The sequence below is a fragment of the Silurus aristotelis genome, assembly GCF_946808225.1.
Source record: "Silurus aristotelis genome assembly, chromosome: 4".
NCBI lineage: Eukaryota > Metazoa > Chordata > Actinopteri > Siluriformes > Siluridae > Silurus > Silurus aristotelis.
Window position 1 is genome coordinate 10,677,976 of NC_139577.1, and position 27,225 is coordinate 10,705,200.

The 27,225-nt window shown below is 37.9% G+C and overlaps 3 protein-coding genes across 9 annotated transcripts; 1 reads left to right on the top strand and 2 right to left on the bottom strand.

Annotated features, from left to right (window-relative positions):
* Window positions 1-100: 100 nt before the first annotated feature.
* On the bottom strand, window positions 101-6,952 carry LOC310725288 (uncharacterized protein). 7 transcript variants are annotated; one of them, XM_083540142.1, is made up of 10 exons: window positions 6,667-6,952; window positions 3,507-3,659; window positions 2,543-2,610; window positions 2,412-2,471; window positions 1,892-1,956; window positions 1,631-1,668; window positions 1,461-1,540; window positions 1,257-1,319; window positions 1,082-1,132; window positions 101-987 (listed from the first exon to the last, which is right to left on the bottom strand). In XM_083540142.1, the coding sequence occupies exons 2-10, from the start codon at window positions 3,580-3,582 to the stop codon at window positions 934-936; spliced, it is 555 nt and encodes a 184-aa protein (XP_083396268.1). In that variant the 5' UTR covers window positions 3,583-3,659; window positions 6,667-6,952; the 3' UTR covers window positions 101-933. The 7 variants fall into 7 exon arrangements, with proteins under 7 accessions (XP_083396268.1, XP_083396271.1, XP_083396269.1 ...); XM_083540145.1 differs by having other exon boundaries at window positions 2,424-2,471; window positions 2,552-2,610; window positions 6,663-6,952; XM_083540143.1 differs by having other exon boundaries at window positions 2,552-2,610; window positions 6,663-6,952.
* apmap (adipocyte plasma membrane associated protein) lies at window positions 6,027-19,756 on the top strand. Its single transcript, XM_083540048.1, has 9 exons — window positions 6,027-6,318; window positions 6,959-7,075; window positions 8,471-8,586; window positions 8,820-8,912; window positions 10,272-10,388; window positions 10,561-10,735; window positions 10,902-11,036; window positions 16,492-16,684; window positions 18,734-19,756. Exons 1-9 carry the CDS (start codon window positions 6,227-6,229, stop codon window positions 18,941-18,943), a joined length of 1,248 nt encoding a protein of 415 aa, XP_083396174.1. The 5' UTR covers window positions 6,027-6,226; the 3' UTR covers window positions 18,944-19,756.
* A 1,819-nt stretch (window positions 19,757-21,575) lies between these two features.
* Window positions 21,576-23,259, bottom strand: cst7 (cystatin f). The gene is made up of 4 exons (XM_083540157.1): window positions 23,106-23,259; window positions 22,128-22,303; window positions 21,907-22,026; window positions 21,576-21,711 (listed from the first exon to the last, which is right to left on the bottom strand). The coding sequence occupies exons 1-4, from the start codon at window positions 23,161-23,163 to the stop codon at window positions 21,616-21,618; spliced, it is 450 nt and encodes a 149-aa protein (XP_083396283.1). The 5' UTR covers window positions 23,164-23,259; the 3' UTR covers window positions 21,576-21,615.
* Window positions 23,260-27,225: the final 3,966 nt, after the last annotated feature.

Sequence of the window (27,225 nt, forward strand, 5' to 3'; positions counted from 1 at the left end):
ATCCACATATAACTGGAAAATGAGGTGTTCCAGTACTTTTGTTCTTCTATTTGATTTACACTGACCAGGCATGACATGAGCAGTGAGTGAATAGCAGTGATTATCTCGTCATCATTGCACCCGTTAGTGGGTGGAATTTATTAGGCAGCAAGTGAACATTTTGAACAAAGTTGATGAGGTAAAATAGGCAAACATAAGGATTTGAGTGAGTTTGACAAATTGTGATGTCTAGACCTCTGGGTCAGAGCTTCTCCAAAACTGCAGTTCTTGTGGGATGTTCCTGCTCTGCAGTGGTCAGTATCTATTAAAAGTGGTCCAAGGAAGGAACAGCGGTGAACTGGTGACGGGATCATGGCTGGCCAATGCTCATTGATGCATGTGGGGAGCGCATGTGGCACATGTGGTCTCATCCAATAGACGAGCTCCTGTAGCTAAAGTTAATGCTTGATGGGACTGTTTTGGCAGCAAAAGGGGGGACCAACACAATATTAGGCAGGTGGACATTCAGTGCAACCCAGATGAGGATGGGTTCCCTCTTGAGTCTGGTTCCTCGGGAGGTTTCTTCCTTATGCCATCTCGGGGAGTTTTTCCTTGCCACAGTCGCCACCGGGTTGCTCATCAGGGACAAACTTACTTATAAAGAAGATATTCACTTTTAATCACCACAGTATCTGTGTAAAGCTGCTTTGAGACAATGTTCATTGTTAATAGCATTATACAAATAAAATTGAATTGAATTGGTCATAATGTTATGCCTGAACGGTTTATTTGAGGTAACAAAAAGGCCTAATTTTGAAAAGCCTAAAAACCCTAATGCTTGTTAACCGTTTATAGTAATATTTTACTAGGTAAATCATTTTGAACACAGACTTGAATTGTTTGAAAAACATCCAACCAGAGGGAGCTTGGAGTGGAGTACAGAAAACAAATTGATCACCAGAGTGGTGCTCGTTTAAACATTCCCTCCCAGCAGTATGACTCTGCCATCTGTTGAGAGAGACAAAGACAAAGAATGTGCTGACTCACCTGTGGACTGCTGTGGAATAATTGTGGTATGCTGGTAAAGGGAAGTTCTTTTTACCTGCATTCTTTTATGTAGGAATATCAGCTTTTGGTTCAAAAGTTCAATGTCCTGCAAAGGAACATGTAATTACTGGTATTTAATGTCATTTCTTGTTTCTGAAGTTAAGAAGCACAAGTGAATTCAGACATGTTCAGTGCAGAGCTTCTTGCCATTTTTTATTTTTATTTTTTACCTTGATCATCTGCTCATTCTGCTTTTGCTTGATTTGAGGTAGGAGATCTTCCAGTCTTTCAATCTAAAATGAAAGCAATCTTGATGTAATCAGGCTGCACCGATCTGTACTGCACCATAGTTACTTAAACAGAATGAATAGAGATTTGGTTATTAAAGATATAATTTTTCATTATTTATTACATACATGTGACAGCACTCTTACCCTTCTTACAATACTCTGTAGTCTGGACTTCAGGCTTTTATTTATCACAGTCATTGCAATGTTTCTGGGGTTTGCATTAACTTCATTTATGCAGATAGAGAAACAACAGTCTTTACAAAAACATTTAAGCGTTCATTTAAATGCAGCAAATCCTTTGTGAGAAACCATACCATGTTGATAATACTTGGACACCTCCAAGACATGAGGCCTATAAAACCAAATCATAATGAATAATAAATTACTTTTTACATTATTGGTAATGTAATACAGTGTACTGGAACAGGAAGTGTCCTATTCTTTATCTGGCACACAGAGTACACAATAGTGAAGTACTGTTAATACAGAGGGGTGTGAACCTGAGTAAGAGAAATTTGATATTGTTTAAAACTATAAATCAATACACAATGGGGGAAAAAAATGCATGGACTTGCATTTGTTTGGCGTTCAAAGGTATGCAGCCATTCAAAGGGATCAAAAAGCCCTGATTGTTTCGTATCTGTGAGAAGATATTATTGTTGTCATACACTTTATGTAAGTTGATACAACACTGATAATAATTCATTTGCAATCACTATTTTGGGGCCCAAGCACCAAGATTTGGTAAGCAGCACATTCACTGACTTGCTAAAATCTTGCCTAAAGCAATTACAGAAACATAATTTAGGGCAAACACATTTAAGAGTAATTTGTAGTTTCACTCAGGATGTGTATGTTCTGACCACAAACAATGGAGGAATTCCTTGAATGTAGAAGAAAAGGTCTAGATAAACCAATGGGCAGCTGAATGGCATTACCTCACAGACTACTGCTGTGAACTTTGGTGTTGTCTGGTGTTTCTTTGTTCTATGGGCTGCCACAGATACCCTAGAGGAGAATAACAGTAGGGTGCCTACACACACTGGGTGCTTGGCCCTCTCATAACAAAGAGCTAGTGTAAATAAATGTGTGTACAATAGTTAAAACCTTGAAGGTGACTTGATCAACATCCAGTCTAAAAGAATGAGCCACAATCTAGGATGAAATTAATAACAGATTACCTCAACTGTCTAACACACAAAGCAAAAGAAGAAGAAGGAGCAGACCTGTCTCACTGTGGTTATTTTGGTCCCTCTGGGAATATGTACTTCTCTCAGAGCTATAACTCGGTCATCTACAAAACACCAAACATGAAACTGATTCATTGTTGCCTCTGTCAGCTGCACCTGTTCATAGCTGAGTGCCCATTAAGCCCTCTTTCAGTCCCTGCTAGAGTCGGAATTTTATATATTTTATATACAATATATATATATATATATATATATATATATATATATATATATATATATATATATATATATATATATATATATATATGTGTGTGTGTGTGTGTGTGTGTGTGTGTGTTTGTTATTAAAATAAGTCTTACACCATTGAAACAAATAAAAGAGACATTAGAGGAAGATGTTGAAATTCTGCATGTTTTGTTTTCTATGAGAGAGCAGTGTGTGCAGCTGAGGACAAGTCAAAAACTTTAAGGATGGATTTGGACTGTAATTAATATCAACAGTTTACTACAATGCTTCAGGACCACAGTTTGCATGACCAGGTCTGCATTTAAGGACCTATCAATGAACAGTTCACCTCAACATTGATCAAATTTTAATAAATGGACATTCTGTGCCACCCAGATGAGGATAGGTTCTTTTTTGAGTCTTCTTTCCCTCAAGGTTTCTTCCTTATACTATCTCAGGTAATTTTCCTTTACCACAGCCACCACTGGCTCACTCATTAGGGACAAACGTTTAAGTAACTTACATATACATTTAACCTTTTATAGATACAGATAACATTTTTACAGACATCTTTATCTCTATAAAACCTGCTTTGGGACAATGTCATTGAAAGTGTTATATTGAAATGACCTCATGTATCAGTGCACAGACCTGGTGTTGCTATGGTAACCACGATGCTCAAGCCCCTTAGCCCTCCCTTCTATCTCAAAACTGAGATGTTGAAAATAATAATGATAATAATCAATAAGTCAATAGCACCAAAAACATTACAAACCATTAAGGTCAAGCCTCTTCAATGCAATCCACACTGCTACGGGTGCACTTTCTGCAGGAGCCACTGGACCACTCATCTTTGCTGAATGATCTCAGCAGTGTGAAATCAGCAGCTTCAAGCAATGACCACGACTAGAGAGCCGATGTCAATGTTCTCTCAAAATAAAAGCATAAAAAAAGGATTAAAAAAAATTGATACAAAATAAAACATACACTCTCCTTATGTTACAATGGTGTGTTTGTGATGTGTTAAAAAAAAAGAAAAGAAAAAGGTGTCAATTTGTAATTATAATATGTACCCATATAGGAAATTATATAAGAAATTAAGTAAAAAAATTTTATTTTATTTTAAAGGAAACAAATTGGAAAAATAGTATAATTAACCTAGTCGCATAATTGTGCACAACCCTAAACGGATACTTTGTTAAAGCACCCTTTGAATTATTATATCACTGGCATCTCTTGATTTAGCAATATTTTCACCACTCTATCTTACAAAAACATTTTAGATCTAGATCAAATTGCTTCTTATTCGGATGCAGGACTGAGCTCTAGGTCATTAGATCCTTCAAAAACATAGAACTTCTTTCGGTTAATCTATTCCTTTAAAGATTGGATGCACAATTTGGGTAACTTGAGCTGAAAGATGGAATGTCTTTTTATATTCAGATTACTAGTAAAGACTAGAAGGTTTCGTAGTAAAATCAGCTGGTATTTGTAGCTATTGATGGCTCCCTTCATCTTGATAAAAGCATCAGTTTTGGTTGAAGAAAAACAGCCTCATAGAACAATACTGCAACCACCATGCTGCACTTTCATTAAAAAAAAATATATATTTTTTTTTTTTGCTTGAATATACTTTTTAGTAGACCATGCATCTTCTATCGGGGGTTTTGCTAATTAATGTTGAATCACAAATTATTTTTTTTACAAAAATAAAATACTTTCTTTCAGCTTCTCCCATTAGGGGTCGCCACAGCGGACCATCCGCATGTTTAATTTTGCACATGTTTTACGCTGGATGCCCTTTCTAACGCACCCCTCCCCATTTATATAAATAAACATGGGTAAAGACATCAAAGACAAAAAATGAAGTTTTAAAAATATAATTATTACATAAAAGTTAACACTTTACGAAGCTGATGTTAATGCGATTGTATAATTGTCTACCTGACAGTAAAATTACATATAAAGTTCTATTAAAATTAACGCTGAAGTTCATGTAAATGTATAATAGTCCACCTGATAGTAAAAGGAAAATGTATGAAACTGCAAATCTATTAAAATAAAAGAGGGAACAACTTTTTTAAATTGGAAAATATATTTGTTATGATTCATAAATAATTTTGAGATATAAAAAATATACAGACAATGATGACGACATAGTTCTAATTGTCTTAACATAATATAACTAGTGTCATATGATTGGTTTCTATTTATAACATCATTTCTCTATGTTTGACACCTTAGGTATAAGTGGTCCCTGCCCCATGTTTCTACTGCATAAGGAACATGTTGAAGACCCCTGCATTAGACCATACCACATTTTGCCACACAGATGATTTAGTGAAGATCATTTTCTGTTCCACCTTTAATATTAACACTCTCTGGAAAGCTTTGTCTTGTCCTTTTATAAATGTTAGAGGAACGGTGCATATAATGTTTCACAAAATTATTTTATACTTCTCTCCTGATTTACCCTTTTTAATAAGATATTCTGTGCATGCTGTATAAGATTTGTTCATTATTATTATTATTATTATTATTATTATTCTTATTATTATTATTATTTTTTTTTTACAGATCATGGCTTTACTGGTGGGCTAAAACCAAGAAATGTGAAAAAACAGAAACACACCCGATTACAAAACCCTGTGCATATTTAGGCAAACAGGTTCATTCATTTATTATTATTAATATTATTATTATTATTATTATTATTATTATTATTATTATTATTCCATAAAATGGAAGACACACACTATATGGACAAAAGTGTTTTGTTTCTTCCAGAAACTGTAAAAACAGAGTTTGGGGCTCACAATTATATTGGATGTTTTGGGATACAGTAGCATGACAATAGTCCTGTGCACAAAGCCAGCTCCATGAAGATGTGGTTTAAATGGGTTGGAGTGGAAGAGCTTGAGTGGCCTTCCTGCTCTAAAGATCTTACTGACCTCAACACTATTGAACACCTTTGATGGATGAATGTGAACAATGACTGCACCCCAGACCTCACATACATCAGTACCTGACTTTACTTAGGGCTGAATGATCACAAATCTCCACAAGACAGACAGACAGACAGATAGACAGATAGATAGATAGATAGATAGATAGATAGATAGATAGATAGATAGATAGATAGATAGATAGATAGATAGATAGATAGATAGATAGGTCATGGGGCATATCATGCATGATAGATTTCATTGCTTTTATTGATTGTGTCCAAATTACAGTATTTTACAGCAAAAAAAAAAATGTCACTCAGAAAATATTACAGCGGTTACAGCGATTCTGTTGGAAATACTGTTGTTGCTGTTGCTGCTGACTTCACACTCCTCTACACACACACACACACACACACACACACACGGACGGCGAGAAGCGTGAGGAGAAGGAGAAGGGTGAACGTGGTGTTCCTTCATCGCCGCAGTGTATTTAGTGTAAAAGCTCAGGGTAGATCAGTGTAAAGAGAAGCTCCGAGATCGCTTCAGGATGAATGAGGCAGAAGGACTGCGCTTCAGGAAGCTCAACAGACCTCAGATCCTAACAGACGAATCACATGAACCTCAGTATAAAAGCACGAGGTGAGGCTCTGCTCTGCTCGTTACACACTTCGCACACACTCTTCCATTAGGATCATCTTTATTCCATTATCTCTTAAAAGGTGTCCGAAATATTACACGTTATATGTTTACGTGTTATACGTTTACATGTTTACAATTTTTAAAAAAAAAGGAATAAAGTGAAAAAGTTCCTCTGCCTGGATCTATTTGTTATTGCACAGGTGCACTGCAGATCCATCCTGCATTTATTTACACACAACATACAATAGTTTCACATCCAACAGCTTAAAAACATGAATCAGCTTCTGACTGGTGTGTGGAAAACATCCTGAGTGTTTTTACTACCATTATTATTTAGACTGCACTTACTGTTCAGAAGCTTCGCAAGGGGATTTCGGAAATGTTTACCATCCCATAAACACACACACACACACACACACACACACACACACACACACACACACACACACACACACACACAAACTGAGGGAATCTTGAGAAGCTGCCAAAAGCACATCTAAAGCTCCTCTGACAGCTCATGTCAGCTCCCATGGGTTTGCTCAAATATTTGATTGTTGTTGTTGTTGTTGTTTTTTTGTTGTTTTTTTTTTTACTTTCACAATGTAGGTCACATAATATATTATCGTTCTATAAATTTCAGCACGTACAGCGGGAAGGTGTTCCGGGTCACTCTGCTGTCTCTGGCTGTCTTCCTGATTCTCCCAGTCCTGGTGGTCACTTTTCTCTTGGAGTCCCCGATTCAGCCTGAAGCATTCAGGTATGCTGTGGAATTAATGGATATCAGAAATCAGAAGCAGGGCAAATGGTTCAATCCAAGGCAAAAATGAAATGACATATTGAGCTTTTAACGGTCGTTGCAGCAAATCACTGGTCAGGAAATGAGCAAAGAATGAAATCATTCCTGTAGCCCCCTCCCTGCTTTATCAGCCCTGCTTCCATTACTGAGCTTGTCATCAGGCACAAGATGGGCTGCATCAGGCATGGCTCAAAACCAAGTAATGACTAATCTCTTAAGATAAACACCTCAGAACATATTTTTAGAAAATTATTTTCATGATTTTATTCTGATTTTACCTTTGTGTATAAGAACACAGAATTTCCTGTAAATTTCCAGTTTCTAGAGCAGGATTTTCACTAAACAGTTCACTGCAGTAGAAGTAAATGAGAAAATGATACTCCTCAAGCTCTCAGGAGTGCTTTAGTTATCGTAAAAATTTTACCATTTTGGGTTTGCCCTCTGTTGCTTTACCTTTGTATTTGTATGTTTTTGGCTTCACATGATTTGGAGGTAGTTCTTGCTATCCTACTTGAACTGTAGCTGTCACATTCCTTTATTATAATTATTATGAATATTATTTAATATCATTATTGTCAAATAAAAAAATGGAATAAATATTAGTTCACAAATGAAGTCGGGGCAGCGTCAGATTGTGCTGTGAAATTAGTTTCCTATTCATCATGCTGTCATTTGGTTTTGCTACAGTAAATGCTCCAACATATAAGACTTGACATGATCAGTCTTGTTCAGAAATGTCGCATAAGGTACAATCAGTTTTCCTTTATTTTTGATTGTTTTTTGTTGATGGATGGCACCTTTTTAAAAGACTGTGCTGATAGATTACAGTTTATATTATTGCACTGACATGCTACTGATGTTTTGAAATGTCAAACTGTTTGGCTTCTTAGTACTTCCTCTATTTCTTTATCCACGGTTGGCAAAGTTGTCTGACGGGTTCTTAGCAATTTAGGTGCAAATGTCTACATAAACATGCATTGCAGAGCTGTACGCTGTACACTGTATGGTTCTTAGCTTTTAATGGATATCTGTAATGTAGTAATGTGAGGGTTTCCCCGCCCCTGTGATAGTGTTGCGCTCCCTGAATTCACTGCCTCGTATTGCCTCCAGAAGCACTGCTACAGTGCTCTTCAAGCACCCTTGGCACTAATGTCAAACCGATCTGCAAAGACGTCTCCTTTATATTCACCTCTCAGTGTCAATGATTAATGATTTCCTTCCTGCTCCTTTTGGACACTGCAGTATTCCTCTACCAGTGTTACCGCTTGTGCTGAGAAATACCTATTTTTCTCAACATCCCAAAGCTTGAGTAATGTTCTCTCATTTTTAATGCAATTTACAATTTTCTTTATATAGTCTCAGTGAACCACCGCTCTTGACTGGCTGCTTTGAACCCAACCTAAAGCTCAGACAGGCAGAGAGACTGTTTGAGGATCAGCTCGTTGGGCCTGAATCCATCACTGATATTGGAGGTCAGTACCTGCTGGTGTGATCTGTCATTCGTTGCCTTTCACCCATTTCATCATTGTGTAAGGAGCAGTTCTACTACATTAGTAGTAACAGCTAACTGGGGCAAAGGTCACCTGTCTGGAATTTCTGCCTGGTTAAAATGTAATGTCTCAAATCTGTGGCAAACTCTTTTGTCTAATAATTATTCTGTTAATTATTTATTCAAATTATTCTGTTTTTTTTCTCCCTGTTGTAGATATTCTGTACACTGGAACAGCAGATGGAAAAATTGTGAAAATTGACGGGAAGAAAATCAGTGTTGTTGCAACTCTGGGCAAGCCTCCATGTGGTAAGTGAAAAGGTGTCCCTTAGTCACTGGCAGTGTTGCAATGCTGCACTGTTTCACAATAATGCAGTCCTTTGTAAATAGAGCCGAGGATGTTAACGGCTCATGTGCAACTGAGACATGATTCGCCATTCTCTGTCAGAATTAGATTTCTCACTCTTCTCAAATAAATCACTGAATTGTTGTTTGTAGGTTGATTGGTTGGTTCTTTCTGAAATGTGTGTACACAGAGGATGCATGTGGGTTTGCTCATATACTTCTATGAATTGAGGAGTGAGAAGTCATATCTGTTATGTCCTGTGAGATTGAACACTATTTTAAAATGATATTTTGACTATTTTGATTTATGATTTCCTTAACAACACACACGAGGAGTATAAACAAATATGAATATTTAATACGAATAGGAGAGGTGGTAGCTCAGTGGTTAAGGCTCTGGTTTACTGATCAGGTAGTCAGGGGTTCAACCTCGTTATCACCAACCTGCCTCTCTTAGCGCCCTAAACCCTCTGTTCTTCAGGGGCACTGTATCGTAGCTTCCTAACATCACTGGGATATACTAAGAAACACCAATTCCCTGTTGAATCAATGAAGTGTTTAAAAAAACCCTTTATATCTTTTATTTTTGGACTGGGTTGGGTGTTTTTTTTTAAGATGCTTTTTCAGGAAGCTTGAAGGGTCTCTGTGGTATGTATCTCACATACGTTATGTGCAAAGTTTGTGGACACCTCACCACAACACACATGATTTTTTTAACCTCATATCCTAGATTTAGTCTTATTTGCTGTTAACAATTTTCCTGGGGAGGGGTTTCTTTGGAGCATAGCTGTGCTTATTCAGCCACAGAAGCCCTAGTGAGGAAAGGCACTAATGTCAGTTGAGAAATCCTAGTGTTCAGTTAGCATTCAAAATCATCTCCTTCCTCTCCAGCCTTGGCAAACTACTTGGAACAGGTTCGGGCTCTGTAGTTAAAGCATACAAAGACATTTTATACAAGAATGTGTTTTTAACTTCGAAGGAACAGCATAAATAAAACGTACATACGGGTGTATTATTGTAATATTATCTGGGCTGTAGGGTATGAGGCTCAAATTAAGACCAATGGTTCTTGAAATCTCTCTGGTCAGGGCCACGGTAGTGTAAATTCAATTGCTGTATAAATGGAAAGCGAGAAAAATATTTTAAAACATTGTGGAGGTGTACAAGCAAAAATAATTGCTATAAATAATATCTTATGAACCATCTGTTGCTGGGGCCAGTTATGACCTTAAGGAATGAAGTGAGGAGCAGTAAGTGAGGAAATGTTTTTGTTATTTGTACAGCAAACAGGGAGCCAACACTTTTGTTTTTCTCTTTGTGAAGGGTCTACTGAGCACGAGCCTGTTTGTGGACGGCCCCTTGGAATCAAAGCAGGACCAAATGGCACCTTGTTTGTGGCTGATGCCTACCTGGGCCTTTTTGAGGTTAATCCGGTCACAGGTTAGATCAAGATAAACATCTTTCTTTTGTAGTTTCTCTTCCTGTAGTGCTTTTGATTAAGTAATACTTTGAATCTGAATCAAGTAGAATACTTTTTCCCCTCTCAAATTCTCATCTTCTAGCCATGCTAAATCATTTATCAGTGACCTTCTTCTTTGATTTTGTCCTTCAGGTGAGAGTACACAGCTAGTGAGCACCAAGAAGACGATCGGTGGTCGCCGTCTCTCATTTGTCAACGACCTGGCTGTGACACAGGATGGGAAGAAGGTGTATTTCACAGACTCCAGCAGCAGGTGGCAGCGTCGGGATTTCATGAAACTCATCATGGAGGCCACAGCAGATGGTCGGTAAGAGGCAGCTAAAATTCCCCAGCAGACTTCAGTCACTTTACAGCTTTAGTTTTTCAGTAGTTTCAGGTAATATTGTTTGTAAAGCAGGTTGCTGCTATAGTTATGTATATGTATTCAGGCAGTTTGTGAGGTCATAGCTGCTAAAACTGACTTGGTGTTTTAGAGTTCTCGAGTACGACACTGAGACTAAAGAGGTTGCCGTCATGATGGACAACTTGCGCTTCCCTAACGGTATTCTACTCCTTCCTGATGAAGAGTCTGTTCTTGTTGCTGAAACTACGATGGCAAGAATAAGGAGGTGGGTTTCTGTCTTATAGTTGATGCGTATCTGGGTTACATTATAAAACATTTTTTTTATTTTGCTACAAGATGTTTGAGCAAGACTGTACTAAATGCCGTGTATTTTGTTTAACGGTGATAAAAGTCTGTTGCATGGTTGTTTCAGCTCACAGACTTTCTCTCTGTTATTTGAGGGACAGTGCAAGCAAACATTACACAGCACGTTTTGAGTAACTCGCTATAATTAATCCCTGCCAAACTCACAACCACAATCAACACAGGGACAGTCCTTAAAGCAAATACTAAACAGAAGCTAGTCTATTAGCAAGTGGCATACTATTTAAATTAGAGGTCGACCGATTCATCAATTTTGCTGTTTAATAGGATATATGATTGCTGGAACTGTAGTTTTTCTGGGTTGTGTTATACAGTGTGAGAGTGGCCTCTGATGCCAAATGCTATTCATTCAAAATGCTTTTTTTTTATTATTATTATTCATTTTGGATGTAACTGTTTATTTTGCATGTCTTTTATTTTCCTCAGTAGATACTAATATATTCATATTGATCTCGTATAGCACATTTTTATGATTCAGTGCTGTTTTGTTTATTTAAAATATTTGTAATCAAGTTCAGTTCTATTTTACATGGAGTGTTATGTTTGTTTATTTGTTTTTTTAATCCAGTATCCATTAAAAAACCTATCGGTTATCTGCCAGTACGATCCAAGCTAGCTATCAGTAAAATCCACTGTTGACCTCTAATTTTAGTACAGTATGTAGTATTATGTCTCAAATGAAAAAGTGACATTATTTTTCACAAAAAGTAAACCTCAATCATCAGTTGAAAGGTGAAATCAATTTTCAGTCATTTTCCAAAAATGCTTCCTGCTCATTATGTTCACACACAGCTGTCCATGTGCTTGAAATGCTTCAATTGAAATTTGTTCTTATTTCCCACACATTCTTACTAAATTTAGCAGACTAAATTTGCTTTGCCTTGCACTTTCCTTGTCTCATTTTCCCCTCATACTTGCATGTTCACACGTTGTTTCCGAGGTTCTCTTCTTGGACTGCAGTCGATTGAATAACAGGTCAAAAATTCTACCCTGTCGACCTTCCTTCTTTGTCACTCCTAACAGACGGGGTCTGTATGTAAATGTGCTTGGCCCCTCTTACTTTTCCCATACTGCTTACATCTGCTGGAGGCAGTGCGAGTCTCCTTGCCCCACACACACACACACAAACACACACACACACACACACAGCTTTACCTGGATGAATGATGCAAGCTTACTGTTGCCTAGGTAACAGAATCCTTCATTAAGCTTCCAGCGTTGAGAGACAAATGGCACATTGGTTGTATTAGTGAAGCTAGTGTGGGCACTGCAAGGGGAAGTGTAGGAAATGCTCCTGTGTAGGCTCTTTGTTTATTGTTAACATTAGCTTTGTTAAATGAAGAACCGTAACTTTTTTAAAAAATCAGCATTTGATTCCATTATTGATGAAGGTACTGATTCATACACAAAATCATGAAAAAATAACAAAACTGTGGTTAATAAAGTTCAACCCAAGATCATACTTCTGGATCACCAGGGGCTTTTATTGATTTTTACCCACATTGTTAATTGGAAGAATTTTTCTACATTCTTTGTGCATTTATAACATTGTAGTTTTAGAAAACAGACTGATCCTTGTGAAAGGTCCCTAGAAAAGGATCAGTGAGCGTTCTAATGTTTTTGGTCAGCTACACAAGGTTAATTAAATCAGTAAAACAGTTAAATATTGTATTAGAATGTCTAAACACTGATTGCGTATAGAACCATGTAATATGTATGAGCAGTATCTTACACAAGTGAGCAACTATTATAGTAGATATAAGGGACAATACTATAGAAATTTAAATTGGAGATATTTTACAGTAGTCAATGTGCAGCTTGTATAGCAGTGCAGATTTACTGTCCTCTGATAATAAATCCACCTACAGCCATTATTGCCAAAATAGCTGGCAACAAATTGAGTACAAAAGTGATGAGCTGTAAGTTGTGTAACGATGCAAAGCCACATGTCCTATTCATGTTCATGTTTTTGTCTGCTTGACAGGACCATGCAAGTTTGTGTATCTTGTATTAGAGCATTTAAAATTTAGTGTTTAGAGTACAATCCTCTCATACTGACCACTGGATGTTCATCATGGCACCTCATGGAAAATACTCTGAGGATTTGAGAATTAGAATTGTTGCTCTCCACAAAGATGGCCGAGGCTATAAGATGATTAGTAACACCCTAAAACTAAATTACAGTACTGTGGCCAGGGTCATACAGAGGTTTCTCAAGATGGTTTCCACTCGGAACAGGCCTCACTAGAGTTGATCAAAGGAGTTGAGTCCTCGTGCTGTTTGTCAAGTGCAGAAGCTGGCTTTAAACTGTCAGTACTGGGACCATACGCCTCACACTGCAACAATTCGGTTTGCATGGCCATCTTTCCAGAAGGAACCATGCCCTGTGGTCTAACGAGACCAAGATAAACTTACTTGGCTCAGATGGTGTCCAGCAATTGTGACAAAACCCTGGTGAGGAGCAGTGTTAGGGGTAATGCGTTACAAGTAACGTGCATTACGTAATAATATTACTTTTCTGGGGTAACGAGTAAAGTAGCGCGTTACTTTGTAAATTTACACATTAATATCTGAGTTACTTTTTTAAAAAAGTAATGCGAGTTACTTTTCAATTAAATTATTTTGCATAAAAAAATAAATACTGAATTAAAATGAACGTAGTCACGTAGAATCGCGCACTCATACGTGCGAGCCGCGGGGAACAGAAGTTGGTCAGAAGCGGAAATGGCAAACCAGAGCATTACATTACTGTGATGGAAGTATTCTTATTATTTTGAAATAGTCGAGGAAAAGGAGAAAGAAATAATGGTTTAGTGTAGATTATGTGTTGGTGAAAAGCTCTTTTCAACTGCAAAAAATACCACTTAAAAAAAAAAAACATCTGCATGCAAAGCACAGCACTACAGATGTGTGTGTGTGTGTGTGTGTGTGTGTGTGTGTGTGTGTGTGTGTGTGTGTGTGTGTGTGTGTGTGTGTGTGTGTGTGTGTAATGTTGCATATATGGAAATGGAGACAGAAATATAGAAAACTTTTGCCGACTTTCCACCACTGCAGATCTATGGACTGCTCAGAATATGAGTTTTCCGTGGGAGACACATGTACGATGCCATCGCAGCGGAGATAGAGAGCAAATTCACAGCTCATTTGCTTTTTGTGGGAAGATAAACTGTCACGGTCACTGATAATAGCGCGAACTTTGTAAAAGCGTTCAGAAGCTGTTTCAAGCTGATGATGAAGCAGAGAATGATGTAGACGAGGACGAGGTAATATTTACGGAATTGCACGATGTTTTACGAGATGACAGCGAAAGGTATGTTCTCCCTCCACATCACCGGTGTGCAGCCCACACCCTTAACCTTATATACACGAACGATAGTTACATTCCTGACGGCGAAGGCAGATTGCAAAGCAGTGTACAGAAGTGCGACTGGAAAGTGTTCAGCCTTGTGGTCAAAATTTAGTCGATCATCTTATTGTTCTCTAAGAAGTTATTAAGCATTTTAAATGTTTAAGAAATGTCTTTTGCCCTAATATAACTTATTTCTTACCCGCAATTATCTATATTACACCTGTTACACTTGTAAGGCGTGAACGAGATACAAGGAACGCAAAAGTAATATAACGCATTACTTTCCATAAAAAGTAACTAAGTAACGTAATTAGTTACTTTTTTGGGGAGTAACTCAATATTGTAATGCATTACTTTTAAAAGTAACGTTGCCCAACACTGGTGAGGAGTACCAAGAACATTGTGTCAAGTCAAGTTTATTTGTATAGCGCTTTTCACAACAGACATTGTCTCAAAGCAGCTTTACAGAAATCAACAGTTAAGGTAAATGGTGTGCATTTATCCCTGATGAGCAGCCGTGGCGACTGTGGCAAGAAAAAACTCCCTTAGATGTTATAAGGAAGAAACCTTGAGAGGAACCAGACTCAAAAGGGGAACCCATCCTCATTTGGGTGACATCAAGAGTTTGATCATAAATCTTTAAACAATACAGAGCACTTGAGAGTGAGAACTAACATGAGCACTAGAGTGTAAGATTATATGTAATCCTCTTTCTTCAGACTTATACAGTCATTATGGATATAAAACTAGGAGGCAACTCATAAAATAGCTCAACATTTGCGATCATCACAGATTCAACACCAGCTTCTCCATGCCAGAGCCTTTAAACACTCCAGAAGGTTCAATGTCAAATCTTCACACATGAAGTGGGATCCAACTGGCACTGGTACGTTTATGGTTGGTACTGGAAGTTTGCGAGTTCCGCATCTATTTCTTTAAAGGTCCATAATCTTCATGAGGTGGGATGTGACTGGAGCTGGCCAAACCTCAGGAGCTGCTGTTCATGATATTAACAGCACAAGTTGATGTGCATGTGATCAGATCTACTGAAGCACAAGTTTATGATATGTGACGGATATTATGTGTAGGCTTTGCTAAAAAGATACGTTTTTAAGATGCACTTAAACTGGGTGAGTGTGTCTGAGCCCCAAACACTGTCAGGAAGACTTTTCCACAGTTTAGGAGCTAAATGTGAGAATGATCTACTGCCTTTAGTGGACTTTGCTATTCTAGGAACTACTAGAAGTCCAGAGTTTTGAAATCTCAAGGAGCGTGATGGATTGTAGCATGTTAAAAGACTGGATAGATACATGGGAGCTAAACCATTAGTTGTTTTATAAGTAAGAAGAGTGTCTTGTCTACAGTCAAGCATGGTGATGGTAGCATCATCGTCTGGGGCTGCATGAGTGCTGCTGGTACTTGGGAGCTGTGGTTCATTGAAGGGTAGCATGGATTTCAACATGTACTGTGACATTCTGAAGCAGAACCTGATGCCCTCCTTTTAGAAACTGGGCCGAACGACAGTTTTCCAACATGAAAACGATCCCAAACACACTGATACCAGTGGGCTCCAGCATCCGGTGGTCAGTATGAGAGAATTGTGCTCAAAGCACTACATTTTATCTGCGCTAATACAAGATACACAAATTTGTATGGTCCCGTGAAGCAGACAAAAACATGAACATCATAAATATGTTATGTGGCTTTGCATGGTTAAGCTGTTATCATACAGCTATTATCATTTAGTGTTTACACACTTTTTTTTTGCCAGTTATTTTGACAATAATGGCTGTATGTTGAGTTATTTTTAGAGGACAGTAAATCTATTCTGCTACACAAGCGACACATTGTATACTCTAAAATTTTTCCAAGTTTTATTTCTATAGTATTGTCCCTTGAGAAGATATACTGAAATGTGAGGGGTGTATTCACTTTTGTGAGATACTGTACATGGTTGCTAGAGATCATGTGGTGATTTTAACATTTTCTGTATGTTTTATTATCCCAGGATTCATGTGTCTGGTCTCAATAAGGGTGGAATGGACACTTTTATTGAAAACCTGCCTGGCTTCCCTGACAACATACGTTGCAGCTCTTCTGGTGGTTACTGGGTGGCCATGTCTGCCATTCGACAAAACCCCGGCTTCTCCATGCTCGATTTCCTGTCCCAAAGACCCTGGATTAAGAATATCATATTTAAGGTAGGAGTTTATTACCCATTATTAACACTTTCAATAAACAGCTAAAAGAGTAAAAACGGGCAAATGTAAAAAGTAAATCTTTTTGGTTTAATGTTTAAATCTCTTATTGGCCCTCATTTAGCTCTCCAAAGGTTTGTTCTGGTGTTCAATATAGCAATCCTCTGAACTAAAGCTTGTATCTCGGCTCGTTGAACAATACGAGTGTATATTTAGAGCTTTGTTTGGATTGTTGTCCTACTGGAAGAGCTAACCATGACCCAGTTTAAGTGTCCTGGCAGAGGCAGTGAGAATTTACATTAAATCATCCATGGACTCAGATTTAGAAAATAATCTTTTCATTAATAATTTATAAGCACATACATTTTTTTTTTTTTTTTTTTTTTTTTTTGTAACTGTTTGTACAAGCACTGGTAAAATCAATGTCTAAAGCATTTAATAATATGAATACGATGAATAATTGAAGACATGACTAATTAAACTAGGTTAAACCAACTTGTTTAATCCAAGCATATTATTTATCAGCAAGCACTTGCATTGCTTCTTCTAAAAAAAATAGCAGTTTCTTATTGACAGTACCTTTATTGAACATAAGTGCATTCCATTATGTTCATCTCTATGCAGAAAATCAGAAACTTTTGCTCAGCTACATTTGATGTAAACCTGTTTGATACAAACCATGGGCAAATGTATTGGGACACCCGACTTTTCCATCCATATGTGTTTCTTTCCCAAACTGCTATCGTTGTAGGCACACAATTGTAAAAGTTTCCTTTCACTTGCACTAAAAGCAGTCCCAAACCGGTTCCAGCATGGCAGTGTCCCCGTGCACAAAGCCACACTATGAAGATTTGGTTTACATGGGTTAGAGTGGAAGATCTTGAGAACGCTGACCTCGACCCTATTAAACACTTTTGAGATAAATATGAACAGTGACTGCACCCCAGGCCTCCTCACCTCACATACATCAGTACCTGACTTTAATAAAACCCTTGTAGCTGAATGATCACAGATCTCCACAAGCACACTCCAAAATTTAGAGGAACATCTTCCCAGAGTGGAGGTTATTATAACAGCAAATCAGGGATTAAATGTGGGAGTGAATGTTCAAAAAGCATTTACGAATCTTAGGATTAGGTGTACATAAATGTTTGTTAAAGTATATATATAGGGGTGAGATATATGCCCATCCTAATTGGCTGGAGTGATGTGGCCCATGGATGACTCAGCTAGGCCAGACCTTATCAGCCCTTGCTTAAAAGTACACATTAATATATTAAAATAGGGATTCCATGATTTTTATCTTATCCAGAATTCCAAGTGAATGTTTCACAGGAATTAAAATAGTGTCCTGTTTGCAGATAAGCATAAAATAATGTCTAACACATCCATTTTCAGTTCTGCAGAACAAATTCCAACTTTTAATAGCCTGAAGTGCACTCATTATTATTTGTATTTTTTTTGGGGGACTGTATGCATGAATTTGACAAGGGATTGCATGTAGATTTTGGATAAATCTGACTCATTTCACAAACATGCTACTGCAGTCATGGCCTCTGTGCGTCAGTCATAAATTGGAATTTTAGTGTAATTGTTAGATGTGAAGCTATTTTTACAGCTATTGGCTCGTTTATAAAGTTCAACATATTTTCTCATGTCAGGGAATCTTTGATTTTTGCCAAATTGTTGGATAACAAATATCTAGTCACTTTGTCATCTTATTTTATACCCCATTGAAATAAGATGCAGTGGTGACCCTAAAAGTATAACATTTTTGCTTAATTATTTTTGATGTATCAAAAGCTGTCACTTTTTTTTTTATAATATGACTTCAACAAAAACTATGTATTCCTCTCATATTTCCAGGTTTTTCTTTTTTGCTCATTTCTTCCGCAACTGCAAATAATTCTGGATAATTAAATTGGGAAGTGCTATTCTTACATCCAAGGATGTTTAAAAAATCCCTTTTTTATTATGTAGTGATTGTATTTAAGACAATAGCGAGGTTCTCCATGCCAGATTGCTCATTTTCAGTTGTCTGTGTGTTTTCAGCTCTTCAGCCAGGAAACACTAATGAAGTTTGTGCCACGGTACAGTCTGGTGGTGGAGCTGAAGGATGGAGGAACATGTGTGCGGAGTTTCCATGATCCTCATGGCACTGTGGCGGCCTACATCAGCGAGGCCCATGAGCACAACGGTCACCTTTACCTTGGCTCTTTCCGCTCCCCTTACCTGTGTAAACTGGACTTGAGCAAAGTGTAAAAACAGTCCTACAGGAAAACAAGACTATAGCTCACAGGCATTTCCTGTGGCTTCGTTATCAGTCATGTAACATTTCCTCAAGAAACAACAAACCTATTTTTTTGTACCCCATAATATCTCCCATAGTAAGTAAGAAACCCAAGTCCTCCATATCCATTCCTGCATTAATGTCATTCAGCTTCGACTTCTGTTTAGGTTTTTGTTCTGTTGAGCCATATGACTTTGTATTTGAATCCCCCCTTCTCTTTAGAGTGATGTTTCTATATAGGCATGCCTGCAGATGTCAGCTTGCTTTATTTAAAGGATGGATGACAAGTATCTATATTTGTTTTGCTCCTACAAATGGAGGTGTATAATGTTTGGACTCTGATTTTGTTTAATTTTCACTGAACTGTTATCTAATCCTTAAAATAAAGCTGCTGATTTACTTGAAAAGTTCGCAACAGAAATATCAGTGCAGACGAGAACTTTATACCTTCTATTTGCAGGACTGAACACCTACTCTGGTATGACGAAACAGTATTTTACGAATCTGTCTCTTTACCTTGAAACATTTACATTAGTTGAGTCTCTGAGCTTCCATTTGCAAAGATCATTTCAGCACTGAAGAGAGTGGCAATTAGCAATAATTTCCTAATGAATGCTTGTGCCTGTTTGTGAATTGTGGCATCTGTCTGTGGCTGCCATTATAGCAGCTACTGTATAGTGTGTACAATAAATAAATGAATGAAAGGAAGAATGAATAAATAAATAAATAAATAAATAAATAAATAAATAAATAAATAAATAAATAAATAAATGCACCTGGCTGTACATGTCCATATATTTCACTGAACTGTACTGTGATGCTCAGGGACTACACAAGAATGGGTTTAATATGAAACCAGCTGCTTTACTAAACCTTAAAAAAAAAAACATTCATACAGTATCTCACAAAAGTAAGTACACCCCTCACATTTTCAGCAAACATTTTTATTATATGTTCTCATGGGACAATACTATAGAAGTAAAATTTTGATATATTTTACATTGGCCAATGTGCAGCTTGCGTAGCAGTACAGATTTACTGTCTTCTGAAAATAACTCAGCCTTTATTAGAATTACTGGAACCATGTTCTGTGGTCTGATGAGACTAAGTTCAATTTATTTGCCACAGATTGTGTCCAGCATGTGTGGTGACACTCTGGTAAGGAGTACAAAGAAAATTGTGCAGTCAAGCGTGGTGGTGGAAGCATCATGGTCTGGGGCTGCACGACTGCTGTTTGTAGCTGCACTTCATTGAGGGTAACATGAATTCCAACATGTACTGTGACATTCTATAGTAGAACGTGATGCCCTTCCTTTAGAAACTGGGCCATTTTTCCTACATAATAATGACCCCAAACACACTGCCAAAATGACAACTGCCTTGCTGAGGTAGCTGAAGGTGACTGAGTGGCCAAGTATGTCTCCAGACCTGATCCATATTGAGCACCTGTGGGGTATTCTTAAATGGAAGGTGGAGAAGCGCCATGTGTCAGACCTCCTGAAGTTCCGTAATGTCATAATGGAGGAGTGGAAAAGGAGCCCCAGTGCAGCTCTGGTAAAATCCATGCCCAGGAGGATTAAGTCAGTGCTGGCTAACAATGGTGCTCACACATAATATTGACACTTTGGACACAGTTTTCACATGTTCACTTTTGTTGCCAGGTATTTTGACAATAATGGCTGTATGTTGAGTTATTTTCATAGGACAGTAAATCTGTACTGCTATACAAACTGCACATTGACTACTGTAAAATATATAAAAGTTTAATTTCTATAGTATTGTTCCTTGAGAAGATCTACTAAAATGGTTGCTGAAATGTGAGGGGTGTACTCACTTTTGTGAGATGCTGTAGCCCTTGACTAAGATTTTCTCTTACAAAAGTGCATGCATGCTCTATGCTAAACATCAATAACTTTAAAACCATTACTCCTGCTTAATATCTTGTCCATCCCCCATGCCTCAGAAAAATCTCTAATCCATAGTGTCATAGACTCTCAAGACATCCTGTGTTTTCTGTGTCCTCTTCTGACATGCCTTCTTTACATAGTACATCCTGGTGTCATGTCTTCCCCAGGTAGGCAAAATTATCTAAAAGAAACCAGGACCAAACTTCATTATTTCATTGTTTCATGGTCCATTTCTGATCCTCAAGTTCCCAGTGTAAGTGTTCTTGGCAGTGGACAGTTTATGGCACCTTTCTACAATAGCTAGCATTTACATTTTCAGCAATATGGACTAGTTGTACTTCTGTTTGCTCAGACCAGATGACCTACACTTTCCTCATTTCCACCAATGACCATTGAAAATCTGTTGCCTGTTGCTGTTTGTTCTTCTGTTGACCACTTTTCTTGGGTAACAACCTTCATATCAGGGCACCACAAGACCTGCCCAGTTGTCAATTGCCATCACAATTTGGCCCTTGTCATTCATTTCTCTTGCTCATTTTTCCTGCTTTAAACACATCAACTTTGAGTACTGACTGTTCACTTACTATAATTGACACATTGTAACAAAATCATTTTCACTTCACCTGTCAGTGGTTATATTAGTATCTCCGATTGTTATTTTTGAATCATACATGATCACTGAAGGCACATTTAAATGTATGTATACCAATCAAATATTTTATTCTTAGCCAGACATCTTAGTAAGACTTGTTAGAAGGACGGCAAACAAAATAAGTGGTCTTCATCTTCATCTGCCATGGTATAGCCCACACATCAAAGTTACAGAGAAAGGTCTGAAAGATAAACACATTACATTAGCTAAATATGTTTCTAAATACCAGCATTTCATATAAGTAATTAAATTAAATAATGATTAGAAAGGCAGTGAACTTTATCAAAAAGATTATATAGTGATCTTTACACTCTTCTCCTTTACTTTTTACACATTATTAAACAGAAATCAAACAAACAGCACAATACAATTTCACCTGCTGTAACTCATGTTTTGGTTGGAAACCACAGTTAGCAAGGTCAGCATCAGGATCTCTCTTCTTGCACACAGTCCGAGATATCTCGACTTTGAGAATGTACTTTATACCTTTAACAATCTGTGATGTTAATAAATAAATTAAAAACGAGTATGTAAAGTATGTTGTTTCATTTGGTTCTCACATTATGACTTAGAAAAGAGACAGTTTGGAGGTCTTACTTGTCTTTGTGCATCATCAATAGCTGAAGCCTTGAAAAAGAAAGCATCGTTGGACTTGTTGTTGAAGGAGTAGGTTGCAATTAGCACAGCTTTTTTTACTTCTGTATCATTCTTGCTGACAATTCGTGGTTTGCCCGGAGCTGGCCCATTTGCAAAAACACGAACTGGAGATTTCTCTGGAAGTTAAAGTTATGAAATTAGGTTACCTTAGCAGAGCACTATTTCTTTCTACATCACATTAACATGGTCCTGCTACTCACATATGTCACATATGTACTGCCAATAAGCAAATTCTGTTTAGGAAACCATGGCTAAACAGAAAAACAATAAAACCAAAACAAATTTCCAGATATGGTCAGGCTTTAGTGTTTTTGAAAAGGTGTAATTAGAAACAACACATTTACCATCTAAAATGTAAAGATTAATTTCCGGCCAAAATATCAGAGAAACTCAAAACTTGTGAAAAAAGTAATAATTTTCTACACAATTTTTAAAGCTGTTAAGCTGTTAAGAGTTAAAGCTGCTCCCAAAACTTCATGTGATGTAAGCTATCTCTTGACCCAACAGAAAGAAGCCCTTTGCTTGCATATTAACAATGTGCTGTTAGGTCCAGCAAATGATAATAAGAAGAATAACAATCCAGGACATCTCAAGGATTCACACACTTTCTTTTTTCCAAGCAGTAAACATTTGACACATTAAAAACAGTATAAGGCTGGAAATTTCAAACTGAACTACAAACTAGACTGCATAGACTGAGACGGTTCAGCTGCAGCCAACATAGTGGTTAAATCAGTCAAAATATTAACACTGTGGCCTGACAATTTTGAACTGTACAACTGTGTTTAACACACACACAAATAAACACCAGTTCTTGATGCTTCCAAGTTATGTTCTAAAGCAGACAATACAGCGGTCGAACAAAAGCAGGACTGTTAAATGTTCAAAACTCTTGTAATATATTCTTGAATTTCTCACCAGTTGAACAAACTCCAGCCAGTAGAAAGACCAGAAGCAGATGATGAGAAGTGTCCATGGCTGCGCAAGTTCTCTCAGCTTTGCACTGCAACTTCCTGTGGAGCAACACTTTAACCTCCTTCACTTAACTGATGCGGCAGTCCCCCAACTGCACTCACCCACAACACTGCTAGAACGTTCCACTTAGACTCAACTCCACCCCGATAGCAAGTACACACACAGGGAAATTTAATTAAGCAGCATCTTGTCAGGTTAGTTGTTTTAGGATATTGATATTTTAGGAAACCAGTGTCCTAGAATATTGATTTCAATGTTCGCCACACACACACACACACACACACACACACACACACACACACACACACACACACACACACACACACACACACACACACACACACACAAACACAGATGCCAGCTGGTTACTTAACCAATTAGCTATTGTTTGAATGTGTTTAACATGTACAAATTTCTATACTGATGCCATTTTGCCATTTGTATGAACTTCACATAGACAATCTATTAGAAAAGTGACTGAAACTAAAGACTTTGGAGTGTAGTGAGTCAGAAGGTTGCCAGCAGACCCCAGTGGTTTCCCACACATCCTGTGTGTGTGTATATATACACACACACATACAATAAACCTCCACTGAACAGCTTGTGTGGGCTACAAGCAAAACTATAATAAATTCTTCATAATGAAATGAAATCTCCAGAAAACCAACTTCCCATAAAGTTTAAATGCTTGCTCTTTTAGCTATTGGATCTCTCTTTCAGTTCCTTGTTGGAATCTTCACCAGGCACACAGTAAATCACACAGGTTGCCAGTTATTCCTGGAAGCAGCAACACTAATGTGCGTCTCATGATCTTTTTCAAAGACAACGTTTGTAAAAGTTCCCTGAGTTCCCTATTGTCATTGATGTTGCTATTTATCTTCAGTCAGCATACATTATTAAACAGCCAACTGCGATTACCTGTGTATGTTTGCATGTGTGTCCGGCAGGTGGTGCTGTGTGGACATTGTAAATTTCTGCCATATGGGAAATAACGTGTTATAAGCCCTCCTGTATCAATAAGGTAATCAGTATTGCTGGCAGATCTTGGATATCCATTATTTAGGAGTCAGAATGAGTCCTATAGATTTGGGTTGCATCATTTAGAGCCAGTGTTTTTGTATCATGAAAAAATGCACACCTTAAATTCTTCACTTAAATTATTATGTCTAACAATAATACACCAAAGCTATAATGTTAAATGGGATGATAGTCTTTTGACCCAAAAAAAAAAAAAAAAAAAAAAAGAAAGAAAAATGCAGGTTTTCTTCTGAAGTCCTAGAATCTTATATGCATATCTCTCTTGTGTACCTGTCAACAGTGACTTAATGGTTGGAACTGTATTCAGCCATGGCAAATTCCTCATGTGGATGCTCCCCTTGCATGTTTTTTGGCATGCATTGTCTGGTCGTAATTGAACTTCTGCCCATCCACTTCAGCATAAATTGGATTATTGTTGCTGAAGAGCATGCAGCCATGTCCTCATATGAGAGAGGACATTCACACTGAACCCCCCGCTACCAAAATCCATCCTTCATTTGTTGTTTCTCGAATGCTTCATCACTACCTATTCAGGGGATTTTACTCATTTTTACTGCTCAGCCTTTCACAGGATTTCAAAAACTAGAACTGTCAGTGACAGGTTATAGATCATAGGCCATACTCTAATGCAGTCCTCTTAAGTATCATTCAATGTTTTTAAAATTTAACATGTAACAGAAATACGAAAGTGTTTTTCTTACATTGCACCAAAAAATGTGTATGAAATGTTGTTTTAATTGCAGTATTGTATATTTCTTCCACATAAGGTGTGGATGTTATTCTACATGACTACTTTTTAAATGTGTATATAATTTCCTTCACTATTTCATTATCCATTGTAAAAGAAAATGGCCCAAAATAATAATAATAATTTGTGAAATTGCTGGGAAATTTATATATTAAGGCATGTTGAAATGTTTGCAATGTTTTAATAGAATTATATTAATGATTTAAACACTGAGTGATATCTAATAAAATGTCAAGAGCCCAGAATTGCCTTTTCAATGACTCAAGGAAAAAATCATGCAAACAAGGCCACAGGTGTTGTGGCAAGTTAGAGTCAGGAGATTCTTCCATCATTTGTTCCTCTTAAAATGTTCTCTGTTGAACTGATGCTAAACTGTATGTTTGTACTAAATAGATAGCACCAACGGGCAATGGCGGTTCTAGCTTGAATGATGCCTAGGTGAACCATGTCTCACCCATTGATTAGTTTCAGCTTTGAAAAGCTACTCTCTGCTGCAGCCAGCTACAGTCACTGGATGAGTAACACATATTTTCAGAGCAGTCCACAAATTTGGATACATTCCACCCTAAATGAATTTATTGCACTAGTAAATACATGTTTTGTGCACAATTTATCAAACTCTCAGAACCCACACAACTCCATTGCTAATTGTAGTCATAACATACATACAACATCTATATCCTTTTATATACTGTATGTATTTTAAGATGCACTGGAGATTCCCTTTACTCAAGTCATTCCAGGACCTTTTAAGTACAATCACAGAAAACCTTCATGACATAACCTTAATTAAAGGTAATCAAATTAATAAGTGCTAGTTTAACTATAATCCAACTAGACTAGTTTGGTTGTAATTGTTTTGTTGAAAGCTACACACATTATGATAAACAACATACTATAAATTATATTTTTTTGCAAACTATAAGAAATATTGTTGCTATATGCACAAAAGCATAGCAGGCAACACAGCATAAAAGTGATATACAGTGCCTATTTTTGCCTATTATCTTGTACTATCCTCATAACAATATAAGTGCACACACCTTTATCTTTTACACATTCCCCCCATTTCTTTCCTCTTTTTCTGAATTGGGCACCTGAGGGTTTAGACCTTTTATAGATATCCATAATTTTAACCCAGCCATTAGAGTTGCACAAGCCAGTGCACCCTTTTCCAAGTCCAAGTACAAGATGGCGCCGGTGAGGTCGGCTGCCGTTGTGACTGCTCCGGCTATGCGTTGTCTTTTTTTGTTTATTTTATATTTTTATTTGCATAAAAGAGTCACTTTTATATCTATTGGTGTATCCACTCACCTTTCGCCGTTTTTAAACCCAGACCCATGCTGGCTGAGCAAAATCCTGAGGAAGAACACAGGACGCGACCCATAACGGCGTCTGCAAGGGAAACGAGCCGGCGTCAGGAACAGGCTGTGGACACGCACACACAGTGCGCATTCTTACCTAAAATCCTGTTAGCCAACGTCCAGTCACTGGAAAACAAGCCCGACGACCTCAGTGCAAGGGTCAAGTTCCAGAGGAAAATTCGAAACTGCAACCTTCTCTGCTTCACCAAGACATAGCTGAACCCAGCGGTACCGGACCACGCCATCCAGCCAGCCGAGTTTTTCTCAGCTTACCGCATGGACAGAACAATGAAGTTGGGGAAATCAGTAAAGTGTGTCTGATGGTGAATCACTGGTTCCTCTTTCACGCTCCTGCACACCAACACGGGGCTCGCCACGGGGGACATGGACGAGTAAAAGGCTGCGTCTTACAGTGTACACAGAGCGGTGAAGGAAGCAAAGCGGCGCTACAGGAGGAAACTGAAATCACAGTTCCAACATGGTGGCTCCAGGAGCCTGTGGAACTAAGAAACATTACGGAGAACACCATCTTCCAGACTGGGGAATGCGGACGCTTCTCTGTTCACCATCTCTAATGCATGACGTGAGGAGGGCATTCAAGAAAATGAATACCAGGAAGGCAGCAGGACCAAATAGTATCACAGGTCGGGTTCTGAAAGCCTGCGCAGAGCAGCTAGCACCAGTGTTCACTGAAATATTCAGCCTCTCACTGGAACAGTCTGTTGTCCCCACATGCTTTAAACAGTACACCATTGTTCCTGTCCCAAAGAAGCCCCAGCCCGCCTGCCCCAATGACTACCGCCCTGTAGCCCTGACTGCAGTAGTGATGAAGTGCTTTGAAAGACTGGTCAGAGACTTCATCACTGCGACACTACCAAACACACTGAATCCTCTACAGTTCGCGTACCGCCAG

Coding starts and splice junctions, on each gene's coding strand:
- LOC310725288 (XM_083540142.1), bottom strand. CDS start 3,582: ATGAGTGGTCCAGTGGCTCCTGCAGAAAGTGCACCCGTAGCAGTGTGG. Junction 2,611..3,506: donor GAAGAGGCTTGACCTTAATG/GTTTGTAATGTT, acceptor GGTGTTTTGTAG/ATGACCGAGTTATAGCTCTG. Junction 1,320..1,460: donor TACAGAGTATTGTAAGAAGG/GTAAGAGTGCTG, acceptor CTTTCATTTTAG/ATTGAAAGACTGGAAGATCT.
- apmap (XM_083540048.1), top strand. CDS start 6,227: ATGAATGAGGCAGAAGGACTGCGCTTCAGGAAGCTCAACAGACCTCAG. Junction 7,076..8,470: donor ATTCAGCCTGAAGCATTCAG/GTATGCTGTGGA, acceptor TTCTTTATATAG/TCTCAGTGAACCACCGCTCT. Junction 10,736..10,901: donor GAGGCCACAGCAGATGGTCG/GTAAGAGGCAGC, acceptor TTGGTGTTTTAG/AGTTCTCGAGTACGACACTG.
- cst7 (XM_083540157.1), bottom strand. CDS start 23,163: ATGGACACTTCTCATCATCTGCTTCTGGTCTTTCTACTGGCTGGAGTT. Junction 22,304..23,105: donor GGCTGGAGTTTGTTCAACTG/GTGAGAAATTCA, acceptor TTTAACTTCCAG/AGAAATCTCCAGTTCGTGTT. Junction 22,027..22,127: donor TTGATGATGCACAAAGACAA/GTAAGACCTCCA, acceptor TTAACATCACAG/ATTGTTAAAGGTATAAAGTA.